This window comes from Cydia amplana, chromosome 1, assembly GCF_948474715.1.
Source record: "Cydia amplana chromosome 1, ilCydAmpl1.1, whole genome shotgun sequence".
NCBI lineage: Eukaryota > Metazoa > Arthropoda > Insecta > Lepidoptera > Tortricidae > Cydia > Cydia amplana.
Window position 1 is genome coordinate 9,740,298 of NC_086069.1, and position 12,793 is coordinate 9,753,090.

General features: G+C 34.9%; 1 protein-coding gene across 3 annotated transcripts in view; it reads left to right on the plus strand.

Moving 5' to 3' along the window:
* Positions 1-12,793, plus strand: part of LOC134663144 (protein trachealess) — a 188,463-nt gene that overhangs the window by 84,838 nt on the left and 90,832 nt on the right. For all 3 annotated transcript variants that reach the window (XM_063519490.1, XM_063519498.1, XM_063519506.1), the window contains exon 4: positions 8,041-8,061. In XM_063519490.1, coding sequence (XP_063375560.1) covers positions 8,041-8,061 — 21 coding nt within the window. The remainder of the gene's footprint in view (positions 1-8,040; positions 8,062-12,793) is intronic.

Sequence of the window (12,793 nt, forward strand, 5' to 3'; positions counted from 1 at the left end):
GTCCATTAACTAAAACAATTATTGCGATTCATACCATGCACCAAGCAGTTAGCAACCCTAAGGCCAAGGATCGTTTTTACCAATTCCCGCGTAAGCATTCTAATGAATAATTTTAATGTTAATAATCGTCGAGATAAACTCGTCTTTGGGTCGACGACGTCTTATTCTAGTTAATTACCAAATAATCAACGCGAACAAGTAAAATGTATGAAAAACACTTATTTTACCAAAACGAAGAACTTATTTTAACTAATTCTAAAATGTAACTTTCCCCTTTGGCCTAGTCTAAAAAAAATGCTATCCATAAGAGGTAAGAAATAATGCATTAGGTACAGAGACAACAAATTTGAGGGAAAACCAGAACTTCAGATTAATTATTTTGGAATCTATTTTATAATTTTCTGCATTACCACATTAATTAAAAAAAAATACTGTAAAAACTTAAATAATATTGGAAAAAAAAATCACTAAATTGTTAGTTCTCCGATTACAAATAAAGTCGTTATTGGTGATGGATGTATAACCCATTATAATAACAAATTTAATTGAAATAGTGTCAAGTTGATTGTTTACCTTTTGAGTTAATCTTATATAATGTTCCTTTAAAAATAATATCATACTGAACAAACCCACATTGTTTACGCTAAACAATGTTCAACAAATGTTACGAATATCCCATCGGATCCGCTCGAGTTAGCATTTATATAGATATCGAGGCCGATTCGGCCGGGGGTCAGCCGATCGCCGAATTATGCAAAGTGTTCGGTCATTACGGACAGCTCTATATTTCGGCTGCGGGGACCAAAGCGTCTTAGTACTTTTCATATTAATTTGTAAAAAAAGTTAAGTATGTATATACCTACTCCTCGGTGGTCTGTCTAGCTATGGGTACATGGTTAATGAGATCATGTCAAAACTCAAGTGTTGAGAATACAATTTGTACTGCAGATGTGTACCTAATTATAGACGGCCAAGTGCAACAAGGACACAGATAGAGAGTATAGGTAGTATTAGGTAGATGGATACGAGCCAATCGCTTATCTCTTAGAGATATGTGTAAGTAGTGTTTTTCTTTTTAAAAAGGACGTACGACTTCAAGTCCTACAATTTTAATTAGGTACGAAGTAAAACAAAACAAAAATAATAATATATAAATAAGGGCGCCCTCCCCCGCTGCTGGCGGCATCCTAGGTTAGGATTTTTATAATGTGTTTATATATGTTTTATATTATTTTGTAAGTGTTTTTATATTTTAATTTTATTTACATATTGTAACAAATCTAACATAAGAAGAAAAATTAATAAAGGAAATATAAAATAAAGTTAATATACCTACATCCCTAAGTATTATACTTTATCGATAGGTTTAGAAAATAAGGAAGTTACGTAAAACTAAGGCATAATCAGTACAAAAGCATGCTTATGCTGATTTCTTTGTCTACGCCGCCCATCGCTAATTTGTTTCAGTCAAGTATCAAAACCTTTTGAACCCCGCTACAACTAGTGCTCGCCACGTGCGTCTTACTGCCGGGGTAGTTTAAGAATTACAATCATTTATTCAGTAGCTCGGTCAGTTTTATTGACGCCAGTATTTACCTATGTCTGGTTTAGTTAGGGTGCAACTCGTGTGTCCGGGAGTAATAAAATGACAAGCCATTTATTGGAATCGTCAAGAGTAACATGAATAAGTGCCAGCTGGTTGCACCATCCGCACTTGACAGACTGATCAACGTCACCCGGCGCGCCGCTGCGGTTTACTTTAAAACTTTCCATAGAATAAAATTTAGCGCACTTTTTAACGGTGACAAACAGTTTGGTGCAACCGACCCTAACTTTCCGATCGATCCTTTTCTTGTCTTTTTCTATTGACAAAGTTTTATTATCACACTATCGGTATAACCACTGCAGTATAAAACTTCTACCTATTATAGTAATTTGGCAATACAGATAATTCATAAATTATATATGTTTTACCTTAAATGGGGGTTAAACTGGATTTATTCATTTCAACAAATACCTAATATACCTAAATGGTGGGTTGTTAAGCTGATACGTTGAGCGAGGAAGCTCCTGTGGCAATCTCTGAATCTCTTACCTTAAATATATATTGTTCTTACGTTGTCACGAAAACATTAAAACATACTTAAATCCTCTTTCTGAGAGTATCTTCGAAAATAAAATCACTCGAGTGTCAAAATTAATTTCCTTCCCCAATAATTCAAAAAAAGCAAAACCCGTATCAAACAAACATTAGACACCTTAATCTTATTACAGAATAATAACTTACAGATGTTTTTCCAATCAAATCTACGCGGAACCCCAGTTTTTCATAAGGAAATTACATTATCGAAAATTTGCATCGCCTCCAGCGCCATCTATGAGCGGATAGCGCGCATTACTGAAACACCACGGTAAAGTTTTACTTCGAATATGAAAATGACTTAGATTCACGACCTTATAACTGGGACGTAGGGCTTATTTTAAATACAATATTCTAAATAAGTTATTGGATAATTTTGTAAATAGCTGGGTGCAAGATTAGGGCTCAGTGGCGTGCCCTTTGCAAAAACAGTATGAATAATAATGTGATTTTAGCAATTTGCATAATATCGGGAGCTCGTCTGAGGATGTTTACTTTGATAAGCCGAAATAGTTTACTTTGTCATGTCACCGATTAGTGAATGAATTAGTTATATTATATAAAAATGTTGATAAAAGATGTTTAAATACCTATTATGTTATAATAAACTGAACATTGTTTTAAGTTTATTTTAATAAAATTCGGCACTCTTACGGTATAATAGTTTCCGTTGCGATTGGTTAGTACGTTAGACCGGTTAGACGATTAATTAGTTTGCTTTGATTCTCTGCCATTCTCTGTTTTAGATTGCATTACATACTCGTATTAATATGGCTGAAGGGAACTCTAACTCTACTTGAAACTGTCCCTCTCCTACCACGCGTATTCAATTTACATAGAGTCATTGAGGCCTGTTCAGATAGTAATATCTCGTTATGTTACGGATATGATCTATCAACTGTCAACTGTGACATTTATTCAACCACAAATATCTATTTGAATAGGCCTCTCGGCTTGTCATGATACATATATGATGCGTATAGTACATAAGGTTTGCATAACGGATCTGAAATGTACGGGAAGATCCCCGGATCCGGATCCAGATTCGGATAATTTCATACATTTCGGATTCGGATTGCAAACCCTAGTAGTACAGTTTGCTCTTTCATTTTATTTCTGAAAACTTACGGCCAAGACAACAATGAGAAACCAAACGTTTTCAAGGAATAACAATTTCCGCTAGGTATATTTAGTGTTTGCTAGGTTTTTGGTCAATCATAATCACCAAATTTAAAGATACCTACCTATTTAAAATGTTCAATAGGTTTCTTGTTCGCGCAGAAAGTGGGGGGGGCGGGGGTAGAGGGGTTTACAGAGTTACAGAGCGGATCTATAGCGATAAACGTATGATGGCGCGGTGCGTCGAGCGTGAATTACGGCGCCGGCGCATGCTTATTATACTTGTGTCTGTTCCCACGCCCCCGCCTGAACTATGACCACATGGGACCGTGCTATACTTTGTAATACTAACTCTGTTTGTAAACTAATCATTCCCGTGATTTTCTGATATTAGTTGGGTAGGTAGGTACTATCGAACAACTTGATTTCTGATCTGACCCACTGTATAACCTTTTCACATTTATGCATTACATTGATTTAAAAAGTAATATTATTGTAACACTTACCTACTGTGAAAACGTTCTATGGTGGATCACAAATAATTGTGTTCATTTTCTACGTGGTTGAAATTTTCGATGTACTAAGTAGGTAAATTGTCACTGTAGAAAAACATCGCTAGGTATAGTTTGTAGCTTTCTAGTAGAGCCCGAAGGCTTATCCTATTGTCTATTGTTCAGTAAAACCGCCCGTGCTACTTACCTGCAAAAAAGGGTCCTAATTATTCTATTTGGCACCTGAGCGCGGGCTAGTCAAACGCTCAAAAAACCGGTGTAGGTGCGCTCTCTGATAACGCGCCTTTGTTACGCATCTCGATGACACATTTTAGACTGGTTCTGTAGCGTAACCGAAGTACCGATTTTTTATGCAGGTGGTTGTGGCACGTGGCACGAGTGGTTTTAGTTAACAATAGACAATAGGATTAGCCTTCGGGCTCTATTAGAAAGCTACAAACTTATAGCCGATAAAATCCTAACAGGGAGAGGTATCCATCTGGGTTAGGATTTCAGGCGGCAGTGGCATTCATTATCGTAAAAAGTAGTGCCTAAGCCAATTTTCAGAACATGCAGGTTTACCATTCTTCGCTCCCGGGCGCTATCTTCCTTACAGATATTAAATACCTTGTATTTTTATGTCAGTTTTGGGTCGTTCTCGCATTTCGTGCAAATCGGTGTTTTCGGAAATTTACCAAAAATGTGGTGGCGTTTTCAAATATCTGTTAATGCAAGGTTGTAACATAGGGCCTAAAGTATATGTCTCTCCAATTAACAATTCTAAAAAGGTATGTATTTTCTTTATATGTACAATTAACACCCAATTTTTTCATTCATCTCTACATGTAACGCGTGAAGATATAACTTTGACCTACATTTTAACCTTAAGATACTACAAATAGAAAATTCGTTGTTTGTTCAATAAATGACTTATTTAGTTATGTTTTAAATCGTATAATATTAGAAGCTAGAAATAAATAATAAAAACTATACAGCCTTATAAGTGTATGGTTCAAGTAATTTCTTCATTACCGACGCGAGAAATAGATTAGCTATATTTTGCTATATAGCGAGGGTATATAGCGCCTACCGTCGATGCAACACATTGTTCGTCAGTCAGTTGGCCGCGTGATCTCGTAGCGGACGCCCGTGTGCCGCTGTTAGCGAAAATATATACGATCTCTCGGGTCGGGAAGGAGTGTGGTTCTCGTTAGTCTTCATCGCCATCGCATGATTTATACAGTAAGTAGCAAGTGTACATTATTATAATTATACGTAATGAAGTGTTTTAGTGTCGCCTTTCAGATGGTTTATTCTACAAAATTAAGGTCCGATGCCAACTGATGTAGGCGACAAAAACTTCCAAAACTTCATTCATATCGGTTTCATTCACTTCTTTTCCTTCCAATTTTACTGGGGAAGGTAATGAATGACTTAAGAAGGTAATGATAATATATTCGAGGCAATGCATTTAATGGAAAGAGGCTTAGTTATTATAAATATTACGTTGTTATAACATTTAAAACTGTATATGATAATAGGGGAGCCCAACCGGGGAGCCTTTGTAGTCTAAGATGGTCGAGCTTCACCGATATGTCTGACGGATGAAACTTACATATTATGAAAGAAAATATGTTCCTGAACATAAATAAATAGGGTTGCTTAAAGAAATATGGTCAAGACTATTTTTAATTATTTTTTGAAAAAAAAATTTTTTTCTTCAAATTTCACCGATCTGTCTGACAAACGAAATAAGTTCCAATGGAAAGTATACAACTTGTACAATATAAATCAACTAGGTTGCCTATCTTTTTCCGGTCACTATTATGTGGTTATAGGGTTTCTTGCGAAAATCCGGTCACAAATAACGGTTGCCAGGCTTTTAAATAAAATAAGAAGGGAAGACTATTTGCGATAACTCATAAACGGCTTAACTTATCAAGTTTGCTTTAATTTTGTTTGAATGAGTTTATTAAGCACTATTTTTATGATTTTTTTCATATTTTTTTGATCGATTTTTCAAAAGTTAGAAGGAATAACCGTTTTTTATTCTTTCTAAATTATTATTTCCGAAATGATTCACTTTATCAAAAAATGTTGTTTGCAAACTCCTATTTATTTTTAAAGACCTATCCAACGACACCCCACACTATAGGGTTAAAACGATAAAAAAAAATTACATAGGTACAAAACGCGAATGATTTAAATATATTTGTCTATGCTAATTTTTGAAAATTTGAAAACTATGTTTTATGTGATATGGTGCGCAGATGATCAAACCGACTTAACAAACACTTGGGGTTAACAATCTCGACTTATAATGATGATAAGTAAATGGTAAATGTACCATCTAGCTTGAACATTATAAGTTGAGATTGTCAACTCCAAGTGTATGTCAAGTCGGTTTGATCATCTCCGCAGTGCTTAAGACACATGTTTTTAATATTGTTGATTTTAATTGGTGTTAATTTTCTTGAAATACAGTTTTTTTATGTTCGATTTCATAAGTTTGTTTCATTACCGTCCACTGATAAAATTACCATCTCGGCCGAATTCATTACCAGCGCGTAGTTCATTACCAGTAGCCTTATTAAATGAAAAGTAATAACGTTACAAAGGTGCCTTTAGCAGAAAAATGTTAATAAATGAATCCACAAATTGACGAAACTCAAAAGTTTACCATTTAAAAGAAAAATTACAAATCGAGAGAATCTCACCGATTTGCACGAAATGAGAGAATGACCCTTTTACGAATAGTAGTCTTAATTCCAGTTTTCCCCGTACTTCATTTAAACGGGACTTATCAAAGAAAAATGAACCCTACAAATATATATAGGGTGAAATTTGCTTGTACTGCAGTTGAAAATATTAATAGATGTTAGCCAGTGCATCGCATTATTGTCAAATATAAATCAAATCTTGGCGAATACCGATGGTGATCTCAAGTGGCGTATACATATAGAACTTTAAACTTGTGAAATAACTAGATACGTAACCATTACGTAATCAGCTACTATTGTTACTATGTTATATCTCCTAACTAAATTGCAACCAAAGAATTTGTATGAAATAAATATGTATTTAAAATACGGATACACTAGTGAATCTAGACAGTTTGAGCTAAACTTATAATTAGGTATAGGGACAGATCATCGTTGTATTACTCAGCTGCTGACGTGGTAGTGGTTTAGATGTTTTCACTTTGATCGAAAAACAAATATTTTGCAACAAAACAAAACACTTAAAATAAAATAATACAAGATGAATTAAAAATCCTAAAATGTCATTATTCACTATAAAAGGACGCTTCCTCTTTGTTAATCTCATAAAAGGCGACGCTCGCAAGTCGGAATGCGCGCAATGTTCGTCTGTATGGAAATACGGTCGAATGCACGATGTCTTACTCCGCGCCCGATATATATATCCCAGTGTACACGCGTTATGGCATCATGTAAACGGGTCACCTCATAAAGAGTAAAGATATCATTTAATGCCATTTTATACCAACGCGGCCCGCTGAGTAATGTGATGAAAACTATGACTTTCTCCCGTACCTACTCCCCTTAATTTGGCGCTGTCCAAAATACTGGACAAAATTTTGGACAATCTTTTTGTATTTTTTTCCGGGCCGGGGAGCTTTGAACCCACGATCTTCCGTGTTTTTTGCCAAATTAAGGGTTAAAACTATTTCCATACCAGATATCGTCTAAATCGGTTCAGCGATTTAAGCGTGCAGGATGTAACGAACAGAGATGGGCATAATTACTGTTGCATTTATAATATTAAGTAGGGATTTATTACACATTTAAAACTATTGCCATTCTATTGAAACAAAAAAATAAGGTAAAAATTCATTTTTAACAAACATAAAAACCAACATAGGTAGGTATTGAAAATGAGCCTTTCATTATGACCTTAAATGTTTAATTAATTGGCCACTGTACCTCTGCCTATATATAAATGCTTAATTTCATTGTTTGGCAAGATTTTATTCACTTAAAATAGCCTTTCTTTATCTTTACAACTCTCGTATATTTTAAAAGTTAGACTGTTACTAGCGCCATCGGGTGTTGATAAGCAGTACTAGCGCCAAGCGTAGTGTGTGATAGTTCCGCTACTTCCGAACAGATGGCGCTAGCTACCTTGACTCCAAAACTTAGGACGCGAAGAAAAGAACGCAAAGAACGCGCGAAGATTTGGTATTAATTTTTTTTATTTATGTTTCATTGATATGGTTGATTGTATATTATATTTTATGATGATTATTAATGCATAAATAACTTGTTTCAGATACTATCCACAAGAAAACTGGTATAGTAACATTTTTACTTATCTTTTTGATTAAAATTAGTTATAAAATTTTGTTTTCAATTTCGATCCATAACTATAATCTTTATGTTTGTTCATTAACATATAAAATAAAAATTATATTTGTTAACTGATTTTAAATGCTCGGCTACCTATCTAAATTTTGTGCAAAAAAAAAAACATTGCATCTTATGTAAAATCGTTTATTACCTATCTATGTATTTACAGATTGTACGCAAAACATTGCATCTTTTGGTAAATAACGATTATTATTCTATGTATTTACATACCTTACACATCTTTAGATGTATGGCTAAGATCTTATTAAATAAAATAAGGCCATAATGTCCACAACGACCACAACACAATCAATAAAACACTGTATTTCATTTGGTTGGGAGTATTAGCAGTAGGTATTGTGTCTGTAGGTAAGGGACATTTAAGTGGCTCGTACTAATTCTTCGCTATTTACTTTAAATGCCACCCCGCCAACAACCCTTCCAGAGAAAGAAGTTCGTGGTCCGTTAGTCGCAACCAGCGCGTGACCGTCACAATTAAACTAATTCGTAGCTACGCCAAGACTTTATTTGAGTGCCTTCTTATATTGACCGTGTAATCATTTTTATAGTTTTTATTGTTTTCTGGGCATTTTGTTCCTTTCTACTTTATTGGGGTGTGCAAATTAAAAATAAGAATTAAATTTTATTGTATCATTCGGATCTCGGATCTTTTTTACAAGCTTTTATTTATTTCATGTGCAAAAGGTTTTGTATGTTTAACACAAATTTACGTTTATTGTTATCAATATTACTACTTAATAGGTTGTAGGTGTGCATATTTTTGCTGATAATGCATAAAACTTAAAAAGGCACATACTTACCTAGGAAGGAAACGTAACAGGAAAGCGTTCTTTTAAAGAAGTATGATTTATGGGAGTGCCTATTTTGGTAGCAATCAGCAATCTCAAAATAAATGAGAAATATAGTATTGATAACATATGGAATAGTGATCTCAACTTGTAATTGTAATGCACCCTCTTCATTGAGGGCGGAACAGATATCGACAGGGTTAAGTCAGATAATCGGGCGACCGTGACTCGTGGGGTGTCATATTAAACTACAAGATTTGGAGATTACTTCCGAGATTCTTAAAAAAGTCCATTAGTTATCATTATATAGGTCCGCATATGGAACGGTGGCTTATGTCGTGATATTATTATTACAGATAGAAATAGGTATTAGTGCAAACAAGAAAATGTGATGTACTTATTTACATGGATAATTTCATGCCTTGTAGTCGAAATATTAGGGCGCAGTTTCAGACTTAGGTAGTTATTAGTGGATTCATTCATAGACTACTTTGATAATTTTATCCATTTTGGTGTTGGCCATAGCAAACCAGGTCAGAGCTGTCAGGGTAGGTGAGTACGGAACTGATTTCGATTTATATACCATAGATCTTATTTATTTCATATTTACAGTAGGTTAGGTCTAGGTAGGATAGGATAGGTATCATGTAGTCACGGCACAACATCCAAGTTGTTCCAAGAAGTTGAACCAGGGCCGTGATACGTACAGTATACGACTCCATCAAAGTCTAAATAGGTATTCCAGACGAAGTTCGACAAGACACAATTTATATGCAAATTGGCTCCTTGAACCGCACACCGCATCCCTTTGACGTCTCAGAATTATACGGGTAAAACTTACTGTGCTACTTACTTATTTGTTTAAGCATTTTCCGAACAAGTAAGTTATGTTTTAAGTAAGTCGTACATAGTCAGATTACTGACATCAAAAATATTTATATAATTAGGTACGTTTTTTGGGAATTATTAGAAAATATTACTCTGCATGACTAGCTTTGCAAACTTCTTTAGACATCAGTGAAATTATGTACTATGTACTTTTTTGGTCACAGCGAAAGTCAGCGAACTAAACGCTAAATATCTTAAAAATACGCTCTTAGTAGGTATACACTCCATTTAAAAAAGACCATAAAAAGGATTTAACAGGCACCCTGTCAAATCGCAAGTTAATAAGTCCGGCCTGTCATCCGAGGGGAGCCGATAGCAAACAAGAACGACGTAAAAGCAGTTGAACGTTGACTGTACCTGTAACATTTTTGTTCGGTAAAGTGTAGGACCATTAGTTTAAATTGTTGGGACGAAAGAAAAAATATGCTAAGCGCTTAATAGTGGCATCAAGTGTTTATTTTGAAAAATTGCCGGTACACGAAGACATTTTTCTTGGTTGATGCCGTGGGGGAACATTTTTATTTAGTTGCGTGTTTAAAGGAAAACGCATATTTCCTGTACCAGATTTCTTTAAAATAGTAATTTCGAAACTAAATACATTTTTGTAAAAAAAATAAAAACTATTTAGACACCGGAGATGGCGGGACGAGCTTGACTTCTTTGACGGAGACTGGTGGGAGACTTCCGAGGATAGGGATACGTGGAAGAATAAGAGGGAGGCCTTTGCACAGCAGTGGGACAATAATATGGGCTCATAATAAAAAAATAAAAAAAGACACCGGTATTAAATTAAACGCAATATCGATTTTCTAATACAATTATATTTTCCATTGCAAGTGCAGCGTGTCGAACAATCGACATAAATAACGATGGGTAATTTGCGAACACCCGTGGGATGTGTTCGTTGTTCGCGCCCTATTTTATTTTATTTTATTCTATAAACGAAAAAATGCACAATATCATTCTTAATTTAAGAAGGCACACATAATACCTACACTCCTTTTTGCAGTCGTGTAAAATTTCAGAATATAATGCATGATGTGATCTAGCACCTGGCACCTGTATTAGAAAACTATCCTTTTGTTTAAAGTTTAAGTAAACTAAGTTTTTTATAATTTCATTTACATATTACAAGAATGAGATTATTAGTTTGTCTGAAGGTGGCCAAGGCGCAAGTGTGTGTCATGCCGGTAACGATTATGTATGGCATAAACTTGTAATATCAGTTGGCCGCGTATCAGGTGCACCATTTGTCACCAATGTCATAGAGAAAAAAATACATAGAGTGCTCACTCCATACATCAGTTTTAGTACCAAAAAGACTATTAGCGGTCGGTGCTACATCTATTGTCAAGTAGCAGTACTGATAGTTCCGCTACTCGATGCTAGATGTAGACACTGAAATTAATAGTCTGAACTGATGTATGGAGTGAGCAATCTTGTCTTACTATATTTCTCTATGCCAATGTTTAAAAAAAAAACCAATTGTCTAGCAATGTTGATGCGCCATACCAGAGTAAACAGGTGTAATAATTCGCGAGGCCCGAGGGATGTGTATTGTGTAGTCGCCCTAAAGCGGAAAAAGGATTGCTTACTTTATGCTTTTTATTGGCCGGGATATTCCGCGACGTCGTTTACAGGATGTTTCAAATGTTTATTTAAAGCATCATTTGTCCTTATTTTTTTTTATATGCGACTTATTTAAATTCATTATTTTTTAACTTTCATGATTTTTACACCAATGCAGCCGATTATAGTAGCTTTAAAAATGTACAATTTTATCTCATCACATTGACTGACCAAGCATATTGTTTCAAAAAAGAAGCGGAAGTAATTTTATTATTAATGATCAACCTTTCGAGTCTATATTTTTTCAAAATTGGCGCTTATACTGGCGAAAATCTCTTACGATCTTATCTCTTAACAACAAGTCTCTATGTTAACAAGTAAGCCCTGACAATAGTAATACCCATAAAATATAACACAATTTAAAGAACTGGCAAGAAGCCACCTGGAATACTGGAATGATAAACAATAAGAGAAATGGTAAACAATTAAGATTAATAAGTTCAAAGTTAATTACATAGTTTCTAAAAACCATCCGGCTGTACATGCACCCCCAAAATGTATGTTAAGCGAAGCACCTTCCTTACAAAATATAAAAACGCCGTTACCCCTGTAATGACAATTTAAAATTGCTCTCCTCGCGTCATTTGCTTTCGCCAGTATTGTCTTTCTTTCCACCAACAAAATTGTAACCCTAAAAATGTCACTGGTCTAGTAAAGCCTCCTGGAAAACTTGCGGGACTTGGTTCGGATTATACTGGCTGTTGTTTTATGGCTGGTACTCATTGTCTATGGCACTCGAATCATAGACAAGCGTTTTTATTATCTGTGGGGGCGTTTTAAAGTGAGCCGGGCCCCTTAAGAGTTGTAACTTTTGTTGCTGCCGGATGGGGTTGTAATACTTGTAATGGGGATTTTTATGTGTCTTGAATGTTTGATTTTTTGGTGTTTTGTGTGTTTTTAAACGGTCTTGCAATAACTGCGACTGCTATGTAAGTGTAAGTAAAATTAAATAATTGAATATTACTCTGGAAGGCACTCCGTTGGTGGATGACGGGTGCTACGTTTTAAATATTATGGCACAGCTATAAACAGTGGCAGTGATTTAAGTGGCATGGCATGACAAAGATGGTTCAGTGACCTTATGGTCCATTCACAAGAACATCGAGGAAAATTTGTACTCAATTTTCAAATCTTTTTGTAAGTAGGTACTATTTTTTTTTCTTAACTAAACACGAAGTAAATGTGTGTTATGTTCTGAAGCTTGATTTCTTATGAAGCCTTTTGGCTACAAATATAACGACCACCAAAAAATACTTTGGTACCCTAAATAAAAAAATCATGCTTACCAAAAAAAATTACTGAACACAAAAAAAATAAGGCCTAAAATTACAAAAGTACCACCGTTTTAAT